Source organism: Pogonomyrmex barbatus, unplaced genomic scaffold (assembly GCF_055798465.1).
Source record: "Pogonomyrmex barbatus isolate J1 unplaced genomic scaffold, ASM5579846v1 scaffold13, whole genome shotgun sequence".
NCBI classification, from domain to species: Eukaryota; Metazoa; Arthropoda; class Insecta; order Hymenoptera; family Formicidae; genus Pogonomyrmex; species Pogonomyrmex barbatus.
Window position 1 is genome coordinate 3,140,360 of NW_028297109.1, and position 26,843 is coordinate 3,167,202.

A 26,843-nucleotide genomic window follows, 5' to 3' on the forward strand; every position below is an offset into this window, starting at 1 on the left:
AGCGCGAACGATATTCTCCATACGTTTTAACTCATCGTCTGCGTTCAGCGAAAAATTATACGTTTTATCCCCATAATTTTCCAATGAGGAACTATTCGGTCGTAAACACAAGCACTCGCCGGGGATAAAAAGTGAGAGAAAAACGTGCGAGAGAAAAGGAGGTGCGCGGAGACGCGGCTAAATGATTCTGTCGAGATGAATTCTGCACGTCTCGAGACGCGTACTCATTTCGCAGACCATAAATTGGATTGGAAAGTCAAATGAATTGTAGTATTCTGGGCTCCAACGACGTAATTTCCAGGAAAAGACGAGAGAATTCATGGACACATCTCTAACAAAAAAATTACAATTAGCGGAACTTGCACGGTTGTTAAGCAAAAACAGTCGTTGTAATTTACTAATTTAAGACATAAACACTTTCAGAAAAAAAAAAAATTATAAAAACTCAAGAAAGAATATTTTATTTCAATGTTTTTTATTTTATCTTAATATTCTTTTTTGCGCCACCAGAAATGATTATGATTTTCCGCACGCAACGCTGTTGTTAACATCGAGGCAATGAAAACTCAAGCAACACTGTGTCTAACTTAAGACTCGACGATGTCGATATCGTGGGCCTGTCTAAATATTTAATTCTCCCATTTACGACTCGGAAGAGCGTTCTCTCTCTCTCTCTCTCTCTCTCTCTCTCTCTCTCTCTCTCTCTCTCTCTCTGTCTCGCTCGTTCGCTCGCCTTTTCCCGACTCGATTCGACCAATGCAGCGCAGCGCAGGACAGCGAGGGCTGCAATTGCAGCGACGAATCTGCCGTTTCGTAAATTGGTCGGCGCAAAAAGAAATAGAAGGGATCGGCCGGCGGAATAGCGAGAAAGAGTGGCACAAGGTTGCAGAACGTGACCGGATTGTGGCAAAATGCTGTCGGCGAGCGTCAGCGGTTTTTCAATCTCTTTTTTGCTTTCTCCCTTTTTCCTTCCCCCTTTTTTTTTTTTTTTTGTTTAAAAATCCAGGATGTTTCTCCCGATAATCGAGTAACGCGACTTATTAATCTCGCGAGTGCAAATACAAGCAAAATCGCGCCTGGTGGTTGGTTTATCGGCGAGTCGTAGGGCCGGTCGCGGCGCAAAAAAGTGTAATAAATGTGAATCACGGGCGCGAGGCGAAGTTATTTTCTCCGCTAACGCGGCACTTTATCCGTTCAATCGACGGACCCGAATGAATTAATGAAGGGGCGGGTAGAACAAATCTCGCACGGTCGATCCGAGATTTAGTTCCGACGTCGTTGTCGTCGTCGGCGAACGTTTTTTTTTTTTCTTTTTTTTTTTTTCAGAAGTTTGGATATTGAATGAGATCGCTTCCCGATATGTCCGTTGCAAAGCGGAAATGCGCGTGAAGCCGGCGCGAAAGGGAGCGAGCTGAAAAAATATTTCGCGCAATAAAAAATATGTTACGTAGAAACGGAGAAGAAATAGATAACAAAGCGTCCGCGGTAAGTGCAAGAAAGTGCACTCGCGTACTGCAGAAGTATAGAAAGTGCGACAGTATGAGAAATGGTCCCGGCACACAGTCGCATCGTTTTGCAGTCTATATTAAACGACGCCATAACCGCAGCGGGGCAGCGAACGTATATATTGCATTACGGACGTTGCAAACATATTAATTTAATCGGGCCGCGTTTTGATATTTTTCCAGTTAATCCGGTTTTTCTTTGCGCGTGATGTTTTTGCAGAGTAACAGCAGGCCGGGCTCTGAAATTGCGTTGTGTTTCACCAGTCCGAACCGGTCCGGAAAATAAAAGCGTTAGCTAGTAAATATCAACTTTTGTACGAGCGAAGAGAAAGGGGGTGAGTTTTCGAGCAAGACATTATCCCACTCGTCTTGTCAGAAATTCAGTGATGGGGATCGCGGTGACGGTGAAAGGTGGTCGTAGGTCGTGTAAAATTCAGCATTGAATATTACAGAAGCACGCGTGTTTCCCGGACTTTCCGGAGGTATACGGGGTGGGATCGGTCCATCGGCGGCGGTTTCGGGACACGCGACCCCGTTGCGCGACGTGAGGCTGCAAAATTTATACAGACCGGGACTCGCGCGAATTTGAATGAGGAATGGCCCGTGAATTATTGGCTCGTCTCTCGGATATCGGCTTTTCTCGTCTCGGCGCGAGAGAATCCCCGGCCCGAGGGCTCCGATTCCTCGGCCTAATTACGCCTCCATCGCGTTTTATTTTAGTCCCGTCCCCGGGAGCGAACGGGCCTCCGAGAGACCCTCATTAATACCGCTCGCGAGAGCTTTCTTACGAACTTTCCGCTCGGCGGACGTGTAAACGGCGTGAAAGCGACGAGGGGTTGGTTGGCGTGGCTCTAACCTCCGCCCTTCGCACCGCGCAAACGCTTCTCTCGAACGAGATGGAAATGAAATTGCCTGTTGTGCCTCGAATTCGTTTTTCCCTGTCACATCGCCCCGCATTAAGAGCGGTCGAGGAAAGCCCGCGTTTCTCCATCCGACATTCTGCATCCGAGCGGCAAATTAAAAATGATGAGATCTGATATGAATTTATTAAGAAAACAGGGTGCGCCTTTCTGCGCAAAGAAATTCCCGCGACGCGATACGATCATTATTCTTGATTTTTCATCTTACGGTTTTTTCATACCTGAATAAAGTATTAATTGCGTGATTCGATTGCGAATCCAACATTGTTAAAATTATAATATAAAGGATACGGTTCCTATTCGATTTGATATCGCCTCGAGTTACATTCTTGCTTGTGTTTGATCGATAGCGTGCGCTGTTTTTAAAAGGAGGACACTTTGCGATTAAATCCCGAGCAATTCTCGTTCGGGATTTAATCTTGACGATCGCTCGTCGCATTTTGCGCGGGAGGGCCCGATATCTTGTCTCGATCGAATAGCTTCTATTACTTTTATTACTCGCCCGGCAGTGTTTAACTTTTGTCCTCGACTTTATCTTACCTTTCGACGGGTGGATTTACGCTATCTCGAGCCCTCGAGCCTATTCGTTCCGCCGTAGGGTGCCTGTTCCCAATATCGTAATTGAGTGAGACATCGTCGTGCTAAAACATGCGATAAAATTACACGATCGTGTTTACAGCCGTTGGGAATGAGGGTTTTTCCGAGCGAAGTGACGACGACGAGCTGGTCGGAGTCTCTCTCTCTCTCTCTCTCTCTCTTTTTGCTTCGCGCGTCAAGCAGAAAATACATCGGGCAACACACAGAGGCGACGTCTTTATATCTCGAGCGGGACTCTAATCGTCAAAATCGATGTTATTTCCCGTACGTTGCGTTGCGCACAAGCTACGTACTCAATTATTACCCATAACAACCTGGGGTTGCCTTTTTCACATTCGTCAGTTATTTTTTCATTATTCGCAATATTACACTGGCCGCTGGGCAAATTAAATAAATACCATACATAAAATCAATTTCATTTGTTGTTGCCGTAGATTGAATTACTCATTGCGATATTGCATAACGAAAATATATCGGCACGCATCCGGCCCCCGATGCACGCGCACCAACGTAAGGTCCCGCGCACACCACACACAACAACGTAAATGCGCGTGTATGCTCGACAAATGTTTACCGGCGGGTTTCGATCTGACGTTAATTCACTTAATATACCCGGCCGGGCGTTGGTAAACGATATCTTCTAGCAGCTCGTTCGCAGCGAGAAGCGATTCGTCCGGCGACGGCGACGACGACGACGACGACGACGACGACGGCGACGACAACGACGACAACGACGACTTCGTCCTCGTCCTCGTCCTCGATCATCGCTCCCTTTTTCATCGTCGCAGCCAGCCATCGGCAAAGCATCGATTCCTCGCTTTATTCTTTTACGCGCGCGTCCGCGGCTTAACGTGTCACTTGCTCGGTACCCAATATATAAGACAACGCCAGCCGCGCTCGCTGTGCCGTGGAAAATGTGGCGGATGAATTTTACCTCCGTTCGACATCAACAATATTGATTAAGTACACAGCGCATCACGGCGCGGCCGCCACAATCATCCACCCCCTCCCCCCCCCCCGCCGCACCATCACCCCCGTTATTGCGATAACCGTACGGCCACTTCGCAACGATGTCAGTGGACGTATAACAAGCGCGACAAACCCCATTTCTTTTCTTCCTGTTTTTTTTTTTTTTTTTTTTATCACGTAACGCGCAGGATCGAATTACTTGACCTGAGTGAAATATTTCTCTCCGTCATTGAGATGATTTTTCAAGAAGGCTCAGATATCATCGCGATGATATCTCTCTCGGTCTCTCTCTCTCTCTCTCTCTCTCTCTCTCTTTGTCCTTCTCTTTCCCTCTCTGTCTCCGATATCAACTTGGAAGCTGATAAACGCGTCGAGTAACGGAAGAGAAACTCGTAGAGGAACGAAGAAAAATATATTTTTTTCTGGTTGAATATATTTTTCGATCTCGCAGGAGCTTATTTTATGCCGGTATGAAATGTTATTTCGATATACAGAGTTTTCCGGGAATAAACGGATCACGTTTTTGTAACATCGTTCCCTTCATTGATTTAATTACCGCGGCTTCGTATTGTCGCGGCGGCTAAAACGACGGATTAACGATCGCGGATAGGCTTCGTAATGCGCATATAAAATAAGCGGCATAACGCGAACGCATAATGTAATATAAATTATACATTTTATAATGATAAATACTCGTAAGTCCTCTTCTTTGACGCAACGTGGATAAACGCGATGTCAGATACGTCGGATCTACTCCAATCGGATCTTCCCGGCATACCTAATCGCATCAGCTCGAGAGCGTAAGTATGACAAAACTCGCATTATCCATTCTCTCGTATAAATGCATAATAATTAAAAAGTATCCGCGAATAAATTTGTAATTTTTGAAAGTGCATTAGTCGCGATTCTGGAGCGAAAAAGGGAAAGAACGCGACTCCTGTGGGAATAATAATATAGCGAGAAAGAGGATACAGACGGAACAAATGTTTCAGTCTACTCTTCATAATTGTGCATTCATGTTTTTCTTTTTCTTTTTCTTTTTCTTTTTTTTTTTTTTTTGTTGAACAAAGCTGGATAATTACTCTCGCCGAATGTGCGTCAAGTGCGACCGTGCCCGATACGAGTCGCAATCCCGTGGCGAGTAGCAACAAAGAGCGAAAAAATACACGGTATCGTAACACGCTCCCGCGATTTTCTCATTGGATTAAGTTTTCCCGGCACAATCGCCGAAGAGGATTCGAGGCGATTTCTCGCATTCTGCCGTGAAAAAGGACGAGCGTAACTGCGGGAAGCTTTATAAATCTTAACGTCCGCAAAGTGGAGCACTTATTTCTATTTTAATCGCCCTCCTTTTATTCCTCCTCTGCCATGCCTTCCTTCGCCTCCTTCCTCTCCCCCCCCTCTCCCCTCCCCCGGACTTCTTTGCTATCTTACGATAAACCGCCGTCTTCGCAGCAAGCAAGTGCTCCTTTCCATCCTCGGCGAGCGAGCTCACGTCGCTCTCGGACAAGTGTCCATTTACTCCGAAAGGGCCGAAGAGCGAGTATGGTAGTCGCTATGTAGTAAATCTCTCTCGGTCTTTCTCACTGTCTCTCGTCTCTCACGTCTGCTCTCGCAGAGGTATCTTCCTTTCATCTGTCCGACGGCGAGGGTGACCGACAAGCGAGAATTTCGCGGAGAACGGACGAAAGGAAATTACGTTCGCGATGTCAGCTCTTAGGGCATGTTTCCTTAAGAGGTTCTTACACGCGGTCGATATTACGCGTACGATAATACCTATTGTGGGATATTACATCGATCGGAGAATGTATGTATACGAGAAATTGATCGTTACGCTACGAAAAGGACGCTTGCTGGCGGATCTAACTAAAATTTCGCTAGATACAAATCTGAAAGTAATTTTATTCGGACCCTTGAAAATTATTACGCACGATGTTCAAATTGATAGCTACAAGATAAAAAATGTTCGCAGCGTTACTATCATCATGTTTAAGCGCTTTACGTAATAATTTTGATGGTTCAACAAAATTATTTTCAGGTTTGTATTTGTCAGATTTTTAGATTTGCAAAACCGTCCTTTCCGTGGAGGTAAATTTTTTTTATTTCGCCGAAGCTGCCATAGCTTCCCTTTTAACAGGAATCATCAATTTCCGCGAAATTGATATTCCCGCGAAACTGTGTCCCCGTGTCTTTTACGATAATCGTTCGTCGTATCTCGCGGACGAAAGGGGGAGAGAGAGAGAGAGAGAGAGAGAGAGAGAGAGAGAGAGAGAGAGAGAGAGAGAGAGAGAGATATGCCATGAAGTAAAGGCAGTGAAGGAAATCATTTCGATTAATCAACGTTTGTTACGAAATAACTCGAGCTTATCGGGCTGAATTTTTCCGACTAAGGGAGCGGAACCTTTCTCAACCGATTTCGAGTTACGACGACACTATTCGAGGGGAATCGGATCTCGTTGGCGATGGCGATTGTCACGTTACCGTCCCCGCTTATTCTAAATAAGGATTCAGCCGCGCGCGTCCCGAGAACGGCACGACACGGGAACGCTATCGCGCGAGATTGCATCCGTCGCGCCGTGCCCGTTACGTCGGAAACGTACCTGCGAAAGGAGAACGCGAATGCGAGATCCTTCCTTCGACGAGGAATCGTTTTGTGTCACGACAAACGAGGATGAAGCTCGCTCTTCCGCAAATTCGCCTTCTAGCAAGCGAGATATATCGTTTTCCCGGATTGAGAGGTAACTCGTAACTCGTCATTATCGTTACAGTTGCTTTTTTTTTAGTAACTGTAACTGTAACGTAGTTTTCAAACGAATTTAACGATTACTTTCATCGTTACTTTTTATATTTTGAATATTCCGTTTATGATATGATTTTTATATATTCGGTGTGCAGTCTTCGTTCGATATTCATAGTCTGTTGTATTTAAGACTCGTCTTAAGAATAGTTTATCATAAACCGATTACAAGAACAAATTTTGTAAACACCGCCTTTTAAAGATTTCTGAATAGAAAATTGAAGATAAAAATTTGCGGTCTTTATGAATTTAACGAAAATCACATTTTTTTGTATCTACATTTTGAGCATTTTAAAATCTTAAATTTTCTTGTAGTCTTGCGAATTTCAGATCAAAAGTTTTATTAATTTTACATTGATAGTTTAACAAAAAATATAGGGAAAATTTATTTCTTATTTAATCTGATCTCATTTTAGTATTAAAAAAGTAATGGAACAAGTAACTGATTGTTTCTTTTTAAGATAATGATAACGAGTTACAGTTCAGAACTTAGTAACTAGTGACGGTAACTAGTTACTAAGTTTTTTTTATTCGGTAACGAGTTGCTTTTAAAAAGTAACTTTCCCAACCCTGATCGTTTCTCGACAGAAAATCATCGATGTTCGTTAACCAATACGTATAAAGATGAATCTGTCTGTAGGTGGATCTTTTTAAAAATTACTTAGAATGTACGTTGCGTTATAATTATAGTTATAGTTATATTATAGTTCAAATAAATTGTTTCTCCGCTTTGTATCGGCGCTTCGCGACGCAACAGATATCTCCGTTTTTCCTGCGGAAATGCACAAAGGTTGCTTAGTATTATTGAAACCGCGGTATTATTGAAACTCCGCATTGATTATATCGGCGAAAGCACGACGGCGAGCTTTGTGCATCTCGCAATATAGCGTTATCGAGACCGCTTTTTTGGGATAAGGACGCGAAATCGCCGAGGGTAAACTTCGTGGCAGCGGCAAAGAGGGCTCGGACGACCGTGCAAGCGTATTTATCAAACAGAATGCAAAATTCCACAAGAATAATCGGGAAGTCATATATGAAAGAGCGGACGGAGGCAATCGAACGTTGTTGCATGAAACTTGAAAGGGAGATAGAGCGCTTATCGGATTCCCATATATATATATATATATATATATATATGGAATGCGAAAACGCGAACGCGTAAACCAACACGACAACTTCGGACCAGCGGATTCCGTCGACGCGATAAGACCGCGCAATCTCGACGTTATGATCCACGGATAAATCGACGAGCGTTCAACAATCTGAATCGTTCCCGCGAGAAGGCCGCGCGGAAAAAGACCGCGCGGGGGGGGGGGGGGGAGTGGATCGTTAAAATTGCCATTTCGCTCGTGCGCCCCATAGATTGGTTTTTCTGATACAGAAAGACGGAAGGCAGCGAGAGAGACCGCTCGAATTTTCCGAGCACGCTCGGTAGGCTTTTGCAGGAGCACTTCAGCTCTTTAGCGCTCGTTCCGCGGAGTTTTAGTTTAATCCTTTGGGGACTGTTCTCCAAAAATGTACTTTCGTGAAACTCCCTTTTCTCAAAGTTTCTCTGTTCGGGCAGCCCGATAACCGCACGCGGATAAGAACTTTTGAAAAATACTTCCGGTCCGCTCGACTTCAAACAGCAAAGATCTTAGATAGACCCTCTTATTTATAAAGAAGAATTACTTAAAGAAGAATTTAATTACGGCTTTCAAGGACATGTGTATTTAAGGAATTGGGTCAGAGTGAAATTTACGTTACACCGCCAAGATGCGTCCGAGATCGATTAAACGTGGAAGTGGAGAATAATTAGCGACGCGAGATTGAGCGGAGAGTGACGTCAACGGTGTCTACCATCTTGGCGATTACACACAAAGGAAGCCCATGGCGAAATGATGTCGCGCGCGGTCACACACACACACACACACACACACACACACACACACACACACACACACTGTATTAACGATATTACGAGAAAATTGAGACGGTGCTCCCGTTCGATCCCAAAGGGATCCTCGAAGGAATCCCGATCTATCGAAGGAAGGAAAGCGCGCGGAGACGACGGCTATCGATCGCCTCGCGCCAGTGGCGGGCGCACCGTCGAAGATCTCGTTGTGATTTCTCGAAACTCTCCCCGGTCCGGTCCCTCGAATCGCAGACTGTCTCATCACGAATTCATTGATCGCGACGAAGTAGCACGGCGCGGGGCTGGGACGGGAGAGGTAAAGAGAGATAAGATCTCCTTTATATCCCCGGAGGTGCGAGCACACAAAAGCACGGTGGGAACTAAATTCGCCGGCTAACCAACGACGATTGCTTGCGCGCCCGACAATCGTTTCTCTCCGGGCCGGGACGAAGATAAAATTGATCGACTCCGTCCGCCGCGGACGGCGGAGAGAGTGAGTGCGGAAGTGAAACCGCAAGTTAAAGACACGATCAGCTGCCAGATCCAGATTGCGTCTCGCTACCGCTCCTCGGCTCCTCGCGCGTTATTCCCCTGAGATGATCGTAGAACACTTGGATGCGAATTCGAATTTCCGCGATCATGTAAGACGGCGATATTGTGACGGGATTGAATGGAATATTTCAAGTAAGATGCTTTTGTGAGAAATTTATTGAGCGTAGGGAACAAAAATTAAACAATACATATGAACGAGAAAGCTTTTAAGGGAGAAGCTCGCCGGCGAGTCCGGGAGACGGGAAAACAAAGGCGGAGGGAAGATTAGAGAGAGAAAGAGAGAGAGGGAGGGAGGGAGGGGGGGCATAAGGAAGATTGATCGCGAGAATTCCGGGGATACAGAAACATTGCTTTTTGCTGAAATATCTGTACTCGATAAATGCGCGACAATATTTGCGATTGCTAGCGATTGCTAGCCGGTCGCGAGGAAAGTATTTTCGGGGCAAATACTGAATATTGAGCTAGATCGTGTTTAAGTCATAAAGATGATCTAAAGAATCGCGGCATATTTACACAAATCAGGCCAGATCTCGAGCACCTATTTTTTTAATGAATTTAAATTAATAAATCATTTCTAGAATTTCTAGACACTCTCGCTTCACTACTACGAGGATCCGTTTACTTACAGATCCGAAAACGTAGCGATCGAATTGTTTTAACGATTTATTTTGATCTCCCCATAAATAATAATTAAAAATCTGTAAGAAATTATTTATTATATAATTATTATATAATTAAATCGATACGATTTCGGTGTCATTGGTTCAACATTGTAGTCCAGGGCGAATGTCGGAGTTCTCTTTTGTGCGGAGGAAAGTCGATGTTCAGGATCGCGGGGAAGAGATTTTTTTTTCGAGTATCCTTTCTCGATTGAGGTGCCTCGTCGTGTATTCATTGATCGCGGTGAAGTGGCCGAGGATCATCCCCCTCTTTGGACATCTCCCTACGCTGTTCCTCTGTACGAGATGAATACAGAGAGCTGCAAGTGTGAGTGCGCCCGCAAACAACGGACGTTCCGGCGCGGTACCGGGCCGAGGAAGAGATGGAATATTTATTAGACTTGGAAAGAGAGGAGATCGTACGGGAAAGGAGGAAAAGATTCAAGGATCAGATTTCGGGATCGCCCTTTCGTGAACCGAGAATCGATTTCGCGCAGGGGAACGATTCCAGCAGTAATCAAGAGATGTCTGATTGCGTGTATTTTTTTTTTTTTTTTTTTTCTTTTCTTTGATTTCCAATACCGGGCGCTTCCTCACGGGCGGTAAAGGATAATTTGTATTTGCGAGCTCCGCATGAATTATTAAAGAGTCCGAAGCGGTAAACCATTTGCCGTTCGCAAATTGAACGTAGAAAATGTAGAGTCGTTTCGCCCCGTAAGACCAGCTTTATCCGGCTAGTGGATTGTAAACGTGTTTTCTTGCTGCCGGCCGCTCGATAGATCCGCAGGATACCGAGATAAGCCGCATCAGATTTCCGGATCGGTGGAGGTAATCGAAGACCGATAGAAAAGGGGGGAAAGCAGCTTGGCATTCCGAGAACAACGCAACGTCTCGAGATTTCGCGAGATTGCTAAAACGCGGTAATGACATTTTCCTCCCCATGCGTAGCTATATCTTGGGCAAATATACATATCTCTGTCGGGATCGCGGGAAGACATCTGGATGTTACTTCGGCAGAATATTTAGCCGAGAAATGAAACTTCACGATAATAACTCGCGCGAAAAAGGAAACGGGATCTTGAGGGAATAGACTGGAGAGGGCGCGGAGGGATTACCGAATAGAAAGTGGTAAGAGAAGAAGCGAAGGCGAGTTCGATATCTCGGCTGGCGTACATTGAATACGTGCAAGCATGTTTACGTTACGTGCACATCGTATATACGTATGATACACGTTCGAGCAGTAGTGGTTTTTAAAGCTCAACGTTATCCTGAGTAAAATCTCGTGTCCGGAATTTTTTTTCTTCGTACTCTTTTAAATTTAGAAAAATTAGATAGATGGAAATCGAGTTGGAGAACAGAGTTTCTTACATAAATTTTATGCGGTATTTACTCGCGCCAAAATCTCCGATGTGTGAATTTTAGGGAAACTTTGGGAGATTTAAGCTGGAAAAGTTTTACAAGTATTTAATATACGGTTTATTGCAACCGGACTCAGAAAAAAAATCATATTAGCAATTTGTACACAAATAGCGTCTCAATTATGTAAGTTATAATAAGAATGATCAACAAGTTATGTGAACCAAGAAAATATAGTAATATTAATTATTTGTAGTAAATCATTAAATAAACTAATATATTGTTATATACCGTTACCAGTATGTATTTTTTAAACTTATCTCAATGATACTGTGACATTATGTTTACGTTATAAAAATTTTGTCTAAACTGGAAACATGTAATATCATATTCTATTTGTATAAACTGTATAATTATGTAATTATAGTCGCTATTTCAATTAACAGTTCACATATATTGTTACGGTGACTAAATTTCTATTATATTCAATACTACTTTTCGTACTTATTGCTTTGAAAAACTAACTGCAGGTACTTAAATTTCACAAATATAGTTGCCAGAATTATTTTTTTCTCAGTGTACGATTTGTCTCCTCTCTATTTTTCAATACCTCGAATGACTGTCCGTTGCGATCGCCCTTAAGCCGGCGCGGTATTCACCATCGACGTGTATATATACGTGTGCACATGTGTACATAATCGAGCTATAATATCTGTACCTGGAATATAAATACGGGGGTGGCGCGCGGAAAAGTGCCGAGACGGGGTAACATTGTGGCGGTGCGTGCGTATGCATATGCATTCTTTCTTTTTACAAGCAAGCCAGGACGGCGGGAACGGGCTCAAAAACGGGTTCCACACGTGAATAATTTATACGGCGTGTCCTACGAGATGGCGAAATAGGAGAGGGGCAGGGAGGAGCGAGGAGGCGTTAAATATGTATTACGTTGGAATTGAATAACGCGAGAATAATTCATATCGGTCGGAATGAAATTGTGAGCGAACCCTCGCGTTATCCGGTCGAGAAAGGGAGAGGGGGAGGGAAAAAAAGAATCTCGGACCTCGCAATCAGCCTTCTTGACGAGTCGCGATTAGATGTAATCCGCGTTAGATGTAACGCGTTCACGATGTAACGCGCGGCGAATCACCCACGTGACTCTCACGACTCCCCCACGCGCGCGAAATTATTTCACTCCAGAAATATTTGATACCCGCGGATGATGGAAAACGAGCTTTTCCATCTCCTGATGGAATATAAAATACCGTGCGTTAAACGCTAAATATTTTTCAACCAGCATTTCGGCGGCAATGCACCGCGCCACACCCGAAAACTCCCGCACTCTGCGAAGGGATCAGCGCGAAAACCAGAGCACAAGTGATTGACCTTTCACGGCTGTTTTCGAAAACAATGAAAACAAAAAATTTGTTTCCGTGATTTTATTCAATCTGTCTTGCTCAATATTCAGTATTTGCCCCGAAAATACTTTCCTCGCGACCGGCTAGCAATCGCTAGCAATCGCAAATATTGTCGCGCATTTATCGAGTACAGGTATTTCAGCAAAAAGCAATGTTTCTGTATCCCCGGAATTCTCGCGATCAATCTTCCTTATGCCCCCCCTCCCTCCCTCTCTCTCTTTCTCTCTCTAATCTTCCCTCCGCCTTTGTTTTCCCGTCTCCCGGACTCGCCGGCGAGCTTCTCCCTTAAAAGCTTCCTCGTCTTTTCTCATTCTCACGCGGGCCGAAAACTCGAAAAGTTCACGACTGGACAATGAATGCCGATCGTCGAAACGACGAATGGAAAAGTAAAAAGGAATAAATAACGAGACAGATGTGCCGGGAGAAGCTTGGTGGCTTGAGACGATCAGGGGAGCAGAGGAAGAATAAAGGATAAAACTCCAAGGAGTCGTTCCTCAGATCCTACTTCGTTCCGCGACATGCCGAGTACGACGACGATGATTCTCTTCGAGGGTTCGCAACTTTTTCTTCGCTCAAACAAGCCAATGTTTACCGGCTTCAATAAAGAAGGGGAACAATCGCTGCTGAATGCCGGAGAAGTTTCGGAGCATTAGCATCCATTTACACGTCGGATCCTGAGCTGTCACTTTTGCTGTGATCAACTTCGTCCCTCTACGAACCTTCCCCCCCCCCTTTTTTTTTTTCCACTGATTCTTCATTACCATGGAAACTTAAAGTCAGATGTGACCATAAAGGAATCTTACGCTATAGAGAATTCTGAAAATAAGAGAGAAAGGAGGAAAGAGAGAAATAACATTTAATAATTAACTCAAATTAATAATTTAAATATAATTTAAATTATTTCACTTGCGTATCATATTTATCATAGTTTTATCTGATTTTTGTCGTGGAGCTATTACGTAAATTCCAGATAACATTAATAGACGCCGTTAAGAAATCACAAAGACAAGTGTCTCGCCTTGCGATGTATCTCGCCTCGCTTTAAGGCACTCGAAAGACTCGAAGAACATCTTGTTTCGGATAAACTCGTCCTCGCAGCGATAATAAACGAGCTTAATTAATGGGAAGAGATAATCTCGAGTTAACCAATCTAACTTGACAAATCTACTTTAACCTATATCCTCTTCCCCATTTAGATCCATTTATACGGTGTTTAAACTCCTCCGGTGACATTTGCCAAACGGGATGCCGAATCTTTCGGATTCGTCTCGGGGCGCGGCGGCTAACCGGCGCAAGATTTCTTTTTTAGAGTGACGGAGTTAATTAACGATTCCTTTCGCGTCCGTTCGTCGTACTTCTCTCCCTTTTCTTCCCTTTCTCTCTCTCTCTCTCTCTCTCTCTCTCTCTCTCTCTCTCTCTCTGTCCTCCTTCCGTCTCTCACCTCTTTTGCCTTAAAACCTGTCTTTTCGCTCGGTCGTCGCACCCCGGAAGGTCGTAAAACGCGTCCGCATCCGCGCGCGCGCGCGCGCCGGATGGAGAGCAGCGCGATTTTAATGAGATTCATTTCGTTCCGCCGGCGTCAAAGCCGGGCCGCTAGTAACTTCTCTCCGCGTGCGGCGACGTACTTTCGAAAAAGTGCGACCTCTCTTCCGGAAGTTCCGCCGCGGCGACGGCGGCGGCGCCTCACGTCTCAACCGCCCTCCGTTCGTAATTATGCGCCTTGAGCGGGAAAATAGATGTGCGGACAAGAGATTTTCTGACGTAAGCCGTCTACATTAAAGCGGCTATAGGTGAGAGAATTATAGAGAGCTTTCGGGGAAAGGGCTCTTTCGCGAACTATGTTGCTTAAAATCGATTACGAGATACCGAGGAAGCTATGTTCTCTCGATGGGCGCGGGATCACACGGGAATGTACATTCAAATGTCAGTTAATTAATAGAAGAGTCGATCCTCGCGTGATCCCGATTCTTTTTTTTTTTTTTTTTTTTTCTAATTCCCTTTCGTTTCTCCCGACGAAGTGGAGCCGATTCCGTTACCGCGTCCGCATAGTTTACACGAGTTATTTCATCTCGAACTGAGTACCCGGCGTATCTCGTCGAATATTTTTCACAAGAGCCGAGTTGAGTAACGGACTTAGGTGCAGGTAGGAAAAATGTTCGCGATAAAATGCTTTTACACGCGACACAAAAGCTTATTGGATACATCTTCTCCGTATCCGATTCATTAATAACTTCATGGTCGTCGCGTAAATGTACTCCTTGTAATGCGGGATTATTTGCGGTAAAACAATGCGACGGGTGCACCGACATTCTTTTTATCCGTTACGAGACAATGGCGCATTGTTTGTAGCGGAGAAAGCTTCCCTCTTTGTCCCGTGATTGATCGATCGCGGGATCATCGATCGCGTATACGCGCCGCACGCGTTCCGCCGTTGCACCCGGAGGTTTTTCTGTGTACAGCAATGATCCGTAACTAAATGCAAATGCGTGTGGACTGCAGTAAATGCAAATGCAAAGAGACGTCGTCCTCGTCTCAACTTTAAGCCCGCCTAATGCATTCGAGTGCGACGAAAGCAACCAAGTTCGACGAACTCCGGGACGACGTGTAAGCTGCCGTCTTTATGCAAAATTGCGACAACATCGTTTGACTTCATTATTGCGAGCCCGATTTAACGATAACGACGCACACCCTCGAGGACGACAGATGGACGAAGCGACCGTCTATCGAGTGAAGAGACCGAGAGGCTACCGCACGGCACGGCACGGCACGGCATCGCGTTATGCAGCGGCCGTGCAATATAACGCAATACATAATAATACAAACGCAATGTCCAAACGTGGCGCGAGTAATAATGCAAAAGCTCGCATTGTTAAGCTCCGAAAGTCCAAATAAACATCTACCATTGTACAAAGGTTCTTTTGTTCTCGAACGCTTCCATTGTGCTTCAGTCGCGGGTAAGAGGGGAGATACGTTGAAATATGAATGATAATTGTCAACCCCCGCGAACGCCAATGTGTCCCCCCCTCCCCCTCCCCCTCCTCCCCGCCACGCGCGTAATGCAATATAATATTGTGTTAAAGACATTACAGTTATAAACGTCAAGCGGGAATAATTACGCGGGAAAGACGCGGGAGAGGCGCATGAGCGGGATATATCATATCGCGGGGGGAGAGGGGAAAGAGGGGAGGTGATTGCGCGCGGAATTGATGAGGTCTGAATCGAGCCGCGCGCGTGCACTGCGTTCTAAATCAAATAAGACTTCCGTCAAAGACAATTCGATAAATTTCTCGCTAAAGTACTCCTGCGAGGCAATTATGCAAACCGCGCTCATTAACGAATGCAAAGTACACTAGAGAGATTTCGCAGTACGGATCCCGGTGTACAAGCTGGATCGACACATTACTCTCGCTCGCAGGTAATTTATCTACGTTTACAGGCATGCAAATGTATGCAGCCGGCTCGAATCGCGCGTTTCGTTTATGGAGAAAGGGAGAGGGAGAGAGAGGGAGGGAGAGAGGGAAAGAGAGAGAGAGAGAGAGAGAGAGAGAGAGAGCCTCGACCTAGTATCTGACGTAATAGCTAATTCCCGGTTAAAGCTCCTGCGAATCCATCATAATAATCATGAATGACATAAATGACTTTAGACAGTGTAAATTAAACGACTGTAGATTACATATCCAACGTAGTGTGTTACACCGTTATCTATTTAGATATAACGCGTAACATTTATCAAGGGAGGAAGAGCCTCGAGGCTCTGATCTCGTTTTTCTCTTAAACGTGTAATCTCGTTTTCTCGAATATTTCGGACACAAATTTTTTTCATAACGCAAACATATTGGCACGGTAAAGATGTCGTGCGGTCTCTCGGCGGCACGAAACTTCTAATATGGCTCATGCTATGTTTAGTAAAGCTCCGTAAGCTCTAGATGACGGTTACGTAAATTCAGAGGTAGAAGCGCGGCCGACATGCATAACATTACATATATGCACAGTGTTAAAGTTTCGGAGGTTGAAATAATAAGAGCTGACTCGAACTTGGTTGTGAAGCATCGACCGGAGTTTAGATGGAACACCCTTATGTTTAATTGGCTAACTGTCGGGTTAATTTCATCTCTCGTAAACTCCAGTTAGGCCAATCACTTGTTAAGTGAACAAATATTCACCTTAACTTTAATTTCATGTAATTATTATTAATGATCTGGTTCATTTAAAATTAGTTGATTTAAAATTTTAGTTTTTGAACGAGACCTTTTTGAGGCGTCGAAAAGTAAAATTCGACGGTAACGAAATAATTTGCCTCGGCGAAATAAAGAACATATTTTCTTTTAAAATAAATATATAAATAAAGTATTTTTTAAATTTCTCGTAATGTAATCATCTGTGCTTATATATATATGTATATATGATGATAATCTGTTATAAATTCTGTTATAAATTCTGTTAAATTGAGTGATTATTGCAGTGCTGCGCAACGCTAGGAAAAGCTAAATAGAACGTAATTGATTTACATTTTTAAGATCCGCGAAATAGCAAACATCGAGGTGGAGTTAATATTAGTTATAGGAGTTATAGTTATTAAATATTAGTTATAGGATACTGTAAATTGCAAAATAAAACGTAATATTCAATGCGTATGTGTACGTCTACGTGTCTATATGCGTGTATGTCTATGTATGAGCACCGTATGAATCCTTTATCAAAGAAAATTTTTAAAAAATCGCTAATCGAATAGTATACAGGTTAGAAACGCCGAGGGAGAAACGTAACAAATTTCCGTACGCTTTTACCCCGGGTGTCGTTTATTTTACCGACTTTTGACAATAAAAATCTTTCGATATCGCTATGTGCTCGCAACAAAAGCGCGTAAATATAAATATAAATGCGACGAAAGTTTTCGAAAAAGAACGATAAGACCCGGAGAAAAATGTCGCCGTGCACTCGCGCGTTGGCGCATCCCCGCGCATCCCCGCGACTCCTCCACGGAGCTCTCTCGCCCCCTTCCCGGGCGGAGGGAAGCAAACAGGCGGACACATCGGTAAATGCAAATACGGAGCCGGAGTCTGGAGACGTCGGCGTGTCCCTTCGGTTGAGACCCCGGGGGTTAATGCATTCGAGTGCTGCAGTGCGCGCACGATGGTGTTGTTTGTCGGCGTATGCTTGTATGCAAATGCGTGGTAAAGGGGACATCGCGCGCTACATCGCGCGCGGGGACCATGGTAATGTCGATCTCTCAATTGTCGACGTTTCGACAGTGCGTTATGTAAATAAAACGACCACCATCCTGGCTGGATACAGCTCTCGCAAATGGCGCAACGACGATTCCCGTCTCGCACTATCCACCAATTTGGCGGACGCGCGAATAATTTCGGACGGAACGAGCCGGCAGGGCGACTCGAGGTGCGAAACCGGGACGAAACCGGAATTTCTCGTAATTTCCCCGACATTTCCCTCGACTCTGTTTCTTCTTACCTTCCCTTTTTTCTGCGGTTTATAATGTCGGAACGGCGACGCGACGTTCGCGCGGGGAGCCATTTATGCATTTGCGAGACGGCATTAGATGATTCGTCTGATTGTCTGAGGGCTCAAGTTGCGGAAAATGAATGTCGAGCGAACGTCAAATTTCTCCGGAGACACGGAGGAAATTATTTGGCACGGGGCGTTATCGATACGACGCGTAAGAGGCAGTGCGCGGATCCTTATCGCGGGGGGGCTCCGCGAGTGCCAAACATAGTTGCATAGTTTCTAAGTTTCAGCAGATGTAACACGTTGCATACACTTAACATAAACAAAGCTCGGTGGGAGGGAATGGGAATCAGGCAGCTCCCGCGTTTACTAAATACGCGGCGATAGCGCGTAGTAGGGCCTGCGTTCGATAAGTTTAAAGCTGAACTACCGTTGTGTCGATAGACACAAGGGACAACAACGCGAATTGCAGTTACATGCGACATCCGACCGCGTGCACCGAACTGCATCGCGTGGCTAAATAACTTTGAGATACGGACAAACGACATCTATTTCTCTCCACTAGACGAATGGATTTTGCATGGGAAAAAAAAACTGGTCTTATGGAGATTGCGGGTCTGAAAAAGCCCGGGTTCGCCGGAGCAAGGGTTAACTACTCCTACCTACGTCTTGAAAATCGCGGGATCGGATCGTGGCACTTTAATGCACCATGACAAACAACCGACGTTCGGGCGGGGGAAGGCTACAACGACGGATCAGGTTTGAGCCCTGCGAAAATCACCACGATCTTACGGGATCGCCGCGATGGGACAGTCCGGAACGGCGCGGCGGTTCGAACGAGAGGGGGGGGGGAGGGAGAGGGGGAAGAAGATGTAATTTGCAATCAGACGTCGAAGTCGCAGGACGAAAACAAGGAAGTTCCCTCGCGCCCGATTGGCTCCCAGCCAAGTGACGGATCGCCGTGGTCTTGCCTGGAGGGGTGGCGTTTTGTCACCCTTCGCAAACGCGAGCAGCCACCCTACGGAAGCTTAACACTCACCTTCTCTCCGCTCCGAGCGCTCTGGCTTCCCTCGGCAAAGCCCAACTTCTCTCTCTCTCTTTTTTTCTCTCTGTCTCTCTCCCGGATTCCCTTTCCTTCTCTTCTATTCCCTTCCACGTGCGACCTCAAACCCGTCTTTTTCGGTCGGTGATAAATCAAATGCGGGGCACTATTTGCGAGAGCGCGCTCTCGAGCGCTGGCTTTGCCTTCGCTGCCTAAACGAACGACTGCGGTAAATGCTGCTTTTTCGCGCGCGTCCCATAACTCACAATTTCGCTCTCGAGACTGTCGGCCGGAAGCTCCGTCCTGCGTGCACGCAGCTCGCTGCTCGTCAAAGTTTATTTGCTCGCTCATCTACGAAATAGACGATCTGCAAACTAAGGGCACGGCGCTCGGCTTTTACTCCGCGAGCGCGGCCTCGTCTTTCAAACGACAACAAAATTGTGTGTGCACTGCATTAAGACCTCCGCCGCGATACTCGAAACCTTTTTTTATAATTTATTCCGTGCTCCTGATGTGAATATTAGATCTTCTCCCATGTAATATCTCGTGTAATTGCGAAAGCGCAAGATCTCTCTGATATTGAAACTAATAACGTATTCCGGCGAGCAGAAACAGTTCGAGATCAGTCCAATATCTCGGAGATATGCATTTAGCAGGCGAACACTCAGGATGATAAGACACGGCACTAATTTTGTAAATAAGTAAACCGACGCCCCCCGGGACGAAGTTTCGGGAAGTATTCGGCGCGTAAAACGTGTCTTAACGCGTGCGGAAAAACAGCACGGTGTGTCGCGCAGGAGGCGAGAATATGTATATTTTAGCCGGGGATGGATAGCTTTAGGACTCATAACGGCGTATTTTCGTGCATCGTAACTTCGTTGCGAGCACTTTGCACACAAGGAACATAAACTCGAATTGAGTTTGCCAATGCCAAACTCCTCTAAAAACACACTGCACCGCACGAGCTCGAGCGTGTACTGGCGCACGTCTCGCGGAAGTTCACGCGGCTTTCACGGGACTTATAATATAACGGCATTGTGGTAAACACCGGCGGTTAGTATTACACCGCGCGGGAAGTTGCACTCGCGATAAAGTACCTCCCTTTCGAACGCAGAGGGAAATACGCGGCGTCCAGTACGGCGGCGCGCGACGCCGCTTTTACGGTTGACCTTTACTACTGCAGAATAAAAAAATCACCCGCGGAGAGCGAGAGCGGAGTTAGCGCCGGCGGCTGGAGTTTGCTAATAAATCGCCACCGACGCGCGTTTTCCCTCGTAATTTATCCCTCGCCAGGAGAGCCTATGAAATATTTTAATTAATTGACACCACGCGCGAGGAAGCGAACGTTCAGCGCACAGTGATTTTCGACATGGGCCCGAAATTAATGACGCACAAATGTAAATGAGTGCGGAAATGCAAGAGTACGGTTTGTATGTTCAAAGCGCGCAATTAGTAACAAACGTGGCTATTTGGCGCGAGGTTTCATCAGGAACGATTGTAAACGGGACATCGGAATTCATCGTCTCGAATAATTTGATTCGGCGATCGCGCCGAATTTGGGCGAAAACCGTGTCTCACAATCTGTATTTTAACGCCAAACGAACGCGTGTTCCCCGCACGATCGTGTGTATGCAAATAGTGAAAAAATTATTGTTGCCGACTAATATGTTTCATGTACGATGAATATGCGAGCATGCATACGAAATGGAGGGTACATGTTTTATTCACCATCCCCGAAACACGCGTTTCGTTTGGGAGTGAGAGATGAGTCATATTCCCCGACAAAGTCGGTCTCGCCAACGCCGATGACGCCGAAAGACCATGTAACGATACACGATGAATACGTGATACACGTAACGGGAGTATGATAACTATTTAAAGTAGCCCCCCGAATGCCGCGCGACAACTATGTAATATTTCGTCGCTTCGGAGCTATTTACTTAAACGTAGGAGTTTCATTACAACATTCCCCTCAAGGAATCTTCCGCGCGCAACATTGTGTAACACCGCGCGCGCTCGAATAATTCTATCAAAGCCAGGAGGAGACGGATAGTGACATTGAGCACAATTGGTGATTAATATTATCAACAATAATTGATTTCATAGCAGCTCGATATTTCCATTTTGTGCATGTCATTATGTAGATAGGATAGAAGCGTCCCGCGCGTAATTAGCCGGGGAATATATCCACAACGAAATTATTTTAATATCATTTCCTCTCTCCTCTCGGCGGAATATGCCGGTCGTGTTTAATACGCTTGCGTATATTTAATACGGACGAACGTATATATACCGATAATACACGATATAAATTACAGTGCGCGCGGATAAAAAGCGCCGCGTCGCGCCGCGCCGCGCCGCGCCGCGCCGAGCCGAGCTTTTTCTACTTTTCATTGAAATATCGATGGCGATGGCGATTTCCTTTAATTTTAAATACACATCGTGTATGCGCGCGCGCACATGTGCGTATCGTGCGGGTAAATATCCGCGCGGGTATTGACTTTTTATAATTGGGCGTCTCGCCTCTCATCTTCATTACGAGCGTAAGAGCTCGGGCTGCCGCGTTTAGCATTAAATTCGCGAAACGCTTGACCGACGTGTATACTCGGCCTGGAGCTTTCGAACGGATACTCGCATTTAGCGCTAAACTCCGGTCCGGATCCGCAGTCACCGAAGTTCGCGAATCTCCCACCCTCCTCCCCTCCTCCCCCATCCCCCCGCATGGGGATGGAGGGTACATCTACTCTCCCGCTTGAGCGGACTAAATTACTCGGTTCTTGCGCTCCGCTCGTTGTACAGTGCACTCGATATCGATCGAGACGGTGCTTTTTTGAACAACTCGTTAACAACGCGACTCTCGAAACTTTCTTCCGCCGTCTTCCTTCGTACGTGTGCACGTGTGTACACGCGCGCGCGCGCGCGTACGTGTCTTCCCGGATAAACTTTAATATCACGAGGAGCGGAGAGAACGAGAGAGAGAGAGAGATGATCTGAAACGTTGGGTGCACTCGAGTACACAACTTTAAATCGTCACCGCCAGAATTTCCCCGATTCTACACAGCCGCGTGACACTCAAGTGGAAACGGACGTTGCAAGACGACGGGCGGAGAGACGAGGAAATTCTCAGAAGTTCCTCTCCGCGCGCATCCCATTATCCTCACCGGACATCCTCGTCGAGATCGGATCAGATTTTCTCGACTGGACTGGTAAATTTACTTTTTCCATTAGCGGTTCTACAATACAACGACAGAAGAGAGGGGGCAGGGAGGGGAGAATATGAATTCTTTGGAATTACTCGACCCGAATTCCAACGTAGAAATTCTCCTCCGTTCCGCGGGAGTTGTACTCGAGTCGGCGGTGATTCTTCTTTTTCCCAGCTTCTTTCTCTCTTCCCTCTTTCCGCAGGATCCACCGTTACGAGAGCGATGGGGCGCGGCATGGTGCTAAAAACCCTCTCGTTTCGCTCTTGTATTTAATTGAACGGATCTAACGAGTTAATTACGATACCGGGAGCGACCCGAACTACACCGGCCGAGATCGTTATTGCTATCTCGCTCCAGAAATAGGGGCACATCGTCCGATCCCCCCCCCCCCCCCATCGATTTTTCTTCGCGACAAAATTCCTATATCGGACAAGATGTAACGCGGGTAGTAAACGTAATAGAAATATCAGAAAATTGTGTAGTCAAATGGAAAAATGACACCGTATAACCGACCGGCGCGGAAAGCGATATCGTTACATATTTAGGTTGCGGCCAAGAAAAAAAAAAGAGACGAAATTACGTGCGAAGCATACCCCACATTTTCCTCGCGACGGCCCTATTGAAATTTCTCAATACCAAATGTATTCGGATCTCGCTCCAAGTATTTCGAACACGTTGCACGGCGCTCGCGGATCCGCTAATTCACTCGTAACAACCCCCTTTTACCCATTTCCAGCCCGATTACTATCTATGCGGTACCGAACATTACCGCCGTTATCTGCGACCGTTACATACCGCCGGCGCGCCGTAATGCAGCTCGTAACGACGGGGGCCGGTCCGGGATAAAAGAAAGGGAGGAAGGAGGGGAGAGAACAAAAAATGTGTCCAGCGCCGCTAGATGAATACGAGATAAGCATGCGAACGTCGCACTTCTCTCGATACCGGTGTAATGCCCGGCCACTTCGAAAGCGTCACCTCGCATCGTATCGCGCTATAGAGAGAAAGAGAAAGGGGGAGGGGGGAGAGCTTTTTTTTTCTCGTGCATGTTTTTCGCGTCGCGTCGCGCGAGCGCGAAACTCTGTACGAGCGCGAGTACTTGGCGGGACTACTGATTTCCATAAAATTATTACACGCTCGTGCGCCCATGCCAAAAAATTTGCATACCGCGAGCTGCGTTCCGGGCTGCGGTGCCGCGCGCGACAGAAAGGGAGACTGAAATAAAAAGATTTCGGGCTTCCGCCGTTTTCCATTCCGCTCTAATCGCGTTTTCGTGTCCTCCTCCCCCGCGCGCCGCGCGAACGCTAGTTCTTTCGCGAGATATTTCTCTTCCCCTCCCCCTCCCTCCCTTCGACATTTATGATCGTGCCGAATATGATTCGATTTTCCATGGATTGGGAAAATTCTTAGAGGAACGGGGAGCCCTACAGGGCGAAAAGAGATGGAAATTGTAGAAACGAACAACTCCTCTCGTCATTTCTCTTAAAAATTTAATACATTTTTCATGCTATCTCTCTTACACTAATGTCGTAACGACATATATCGGTAATATTACAATTATTAAACATGACAGTTTTTATTGGTATAATACTATTCAGTTTAAATCAATATCGAGCCTCCGCACTTTCACGAATTCGCCTTGTCGAAGGAAAATATTACAAAATGAATTATCGATTTATTTATTTACATGATCTTATTGCAAGATTGTATTTTATTAGATGCTGTGCCATTATCATCATGTTTAAAAAAAATAAATTGACATATATATATATATAAAAGTCGCGACGTCGAATAAAATCTCATTTGAATTAAGTACTCTTTAAAACACGGTTGTATTTCAAATGTAAAATATTTTTAAAGGATCTTTCGAAACGTTAGCCCGTTCAGAGGAATGTTAATATAAATCTTCCTAAAAAGCCGGAATCGATATTCGAAAATTCGATTCGTTTTCTATGTCGCGTTCCGCGCGTTTTCTCACTGGCCATTGCTTTGTGTTCGAATCAAAAGTGATAAGATAAACGATTACCAATCCCGGTTTCTCTCGGACGCTCTAGTCGCTTCTAGTCGTCGTATTCGGGCATAACAAAGAGGCCCGAGATTCTGAGATATTCATCGGCCCCGGTGTCGAGTAGTTAATTCGTCCGCAGCTGGTAATCCCCATTCTGCGTGATGTAACGCACCCATGGCAGGGCTTGATAGCCGCTCTTCTCAATGATCTTCAAATAGCGCACCTGAATGCCGGACGTAGTGAAGTATGGTATCTCGAACTTGACTTGTATGGGCGGTTTGCCTTCGACGTCTTCGCCGACTACCGACGGCAACCCGAAATGTGCTCTCATTAGATATTCTTTGCCGCCAGGGAAGGATTTGATGATCCAAGTGATGGCGCTCTGCTCTGGCGAATACTTAACGCTGCCAATTGTAGTTTTGAACTTGGGCGAATCGGCGTCGTTCGGCACCGGGATCACGATTTCCACGTTGTTCGCCGTGGAACGACGCTTGAACTGCGACCTCGCTTTTATCATGTACTCCACTCGGCTGTGAGCGTGCCGCTCGATCACGGATTCGATCCAAATCAGTGGTTTCACATGTGTATTTAATCTGTATGACATCAGCTCGAACTCGCCGTCCGGCGGAATAAAGGAGATGGTGCGATCGTTCTCGAAACGAGAAAGTCTTACGCACTGATGGAACTTGACATCCTCCAGTTCTACAGATTTGGACTTGCCGCGACCTGTCGACTCGAACAAGACCTTATCGTTCAAGCCTAATCTCAATTCTGGCATTCCCGATAAGTAAACTCTCATCTTTATTGCACCTACAATCTCCGAACTCAAGACATTCCCGTTGGCATTCGCAAGTAGATTTACCGATTCTATTACGTCGAGAAAAACTTCATTCTTGCGGTACTTAATGCCCTCTGATCGCCACGAAACAGCATTGGTCACAGCCATTGGAATCCTAGGTTGAATCTCCAATTTGTGGCCCTCTTGAGTTATATATTCTTGCAGAATCTTGCTATCGGTAGTTTGAGGATAGCCAAAATCCAATAGCTCATCAAGGAGCTCATAAATGACAACAAAGTTGTCTCTTATACTCTCCTCCTCCAACTCTTTGAAATACTCTTGCATGACATGTACTACCTTGTGCAGGAATACAAATACTAGGGATATATTCGCATTTTTCTTAGTAGTAGACACGATATACAAATTGTTATATTTTATATAAGCGTATGTACATTCCGGTGTCTGAATAATAGGAGTAAGATTGCCCTCCTCTTCACGTTCCATCACTAGTGGCATGAATTTTTCGATGACACCGGTCTCGATGTCGCCGCGATAGTTCCGCGAGATCAACACCTTGCCCTTTACGTCCAAAATGTATATTGCTGACGTCGACATCTTGTCTGTAAGCAAAAGAGGAAAGAGAGGTTAAGTTTCTTCTATCTATATTCGAAATTCTACTTTTAAATAAAAAAAAAAAGACATATGAAATAATGCGTACGATTGACACTTATTACAAAAACATAATTGTTATTCTAATAACCGAGACTATCGAATGCGATCGATATCATCCGAATGTTTAGGTTATGATTGGCAAAATAAGAGTTTCAAGACGAGATTGTCAAGAGATTGTTTGCAGTGAAATGATAATTCGTATTGTATCGAAGGAGAGATCGCGAAAGTGAGGCAGTAATAATAAATGCAAGTAAATTTAATGCATATCAATTTTCCGATGGAAAGTATCGGCATCGTTCTGAAAGAATATTGATATATTTACCCTAGAGTACGACGCTGCGAGAGAATCCCCCAAGTGCGTTTTATGTATCTTGCGTTTACATTTAGATGCACGACTTTCCACGATATTGATACGACAAAATCTAACGATGAAAAAAATACAACTCCACCACCTCGCGCTTCCGGGCTGCCACTGTGGACCGTCGCGAAGTTGTCCGAGGCGCGCGTCGCGCGCATGCGTCAACGACTAACTTCACGCGGCATATCGACCGCGACGCTGCTTGCCGTTCGAACGTTGTATAAAATAGAAATGCTCGTGTCGATACGTCGTTATTAAGGTATGACGAATCCATTTAAGACCATAGAGACTTCTGCTATAGCGTGTGTCGATATAGAATTAATACGCGACGAATGTATGTAAGAAATAATAATGAAAGCATTAAATCCCCGAGCGAAAAGAGAATAGATTAGTAATGGAAAGCTAAATGAAAAATGGCGTATAGGCGAACCATTTATGATTTTATCATGATATCTTATGTTTTGAAATGCATAAAAGATATTTTGATATCTGTACATGATATTTATGTGTATTTATATAAATATATATTTATATACATAATTATATATTAATATATGTTTTTTTTATTACATATAAATATATAATTATTATGATACATATTTCGATATATATTTCGTAATCTCACTGTCTGTAGAACATTTTACGCGGAATAATGTAC

At 45.1% G+C, this 26,843-nt stretch overlaps 2 protein-coding genes across 8 annotated transcripts in view; one reads left to right on the forward strand and one right to left on the reverse strand.

The window, feature by feature from the left end:
- Positions 1-26,843, forward strand: part of NLG-5 (neuroligin 5) — a 185,658-nt gene that overhangs the window by 120,570 nt on the left and 38,245 nt on the right. The gene's annotated exons all lie outside the window — the stretch shown is intronic.
- On the reverse strand, positions 23,843-26,326 carry AP-1mu (adaptor protein complex 1, mu subunit). Its single transcript, XM_011647904.3, has 2 exons — positions 26,150-26,326; positions 23,843-25,775 (listed from the first exon to the last, which is right to left on the reverse strand). The coding sequence occupies exon 2, from the start codon at positions 25,768-25,770 to the stop codon at positions 24,502-24,504; it is 1,269 nt and encodes a 422-aa protein (XP_011646206.1). The 5' UTR covers positions 25,771-25,775; positions 26,150-26,326; the 3' UTR covers positions 23,843-24,501.

What these genes read in the sequence shown, in the direction of transcription:
- AP-1mu (XM_011647904.3), bottom strand. Translation starts at nt 25,770, where the DNA reads ATGTCGACGTCAGCAATATACATTTTGGACGTAAAGGGCAAGGTGTTG.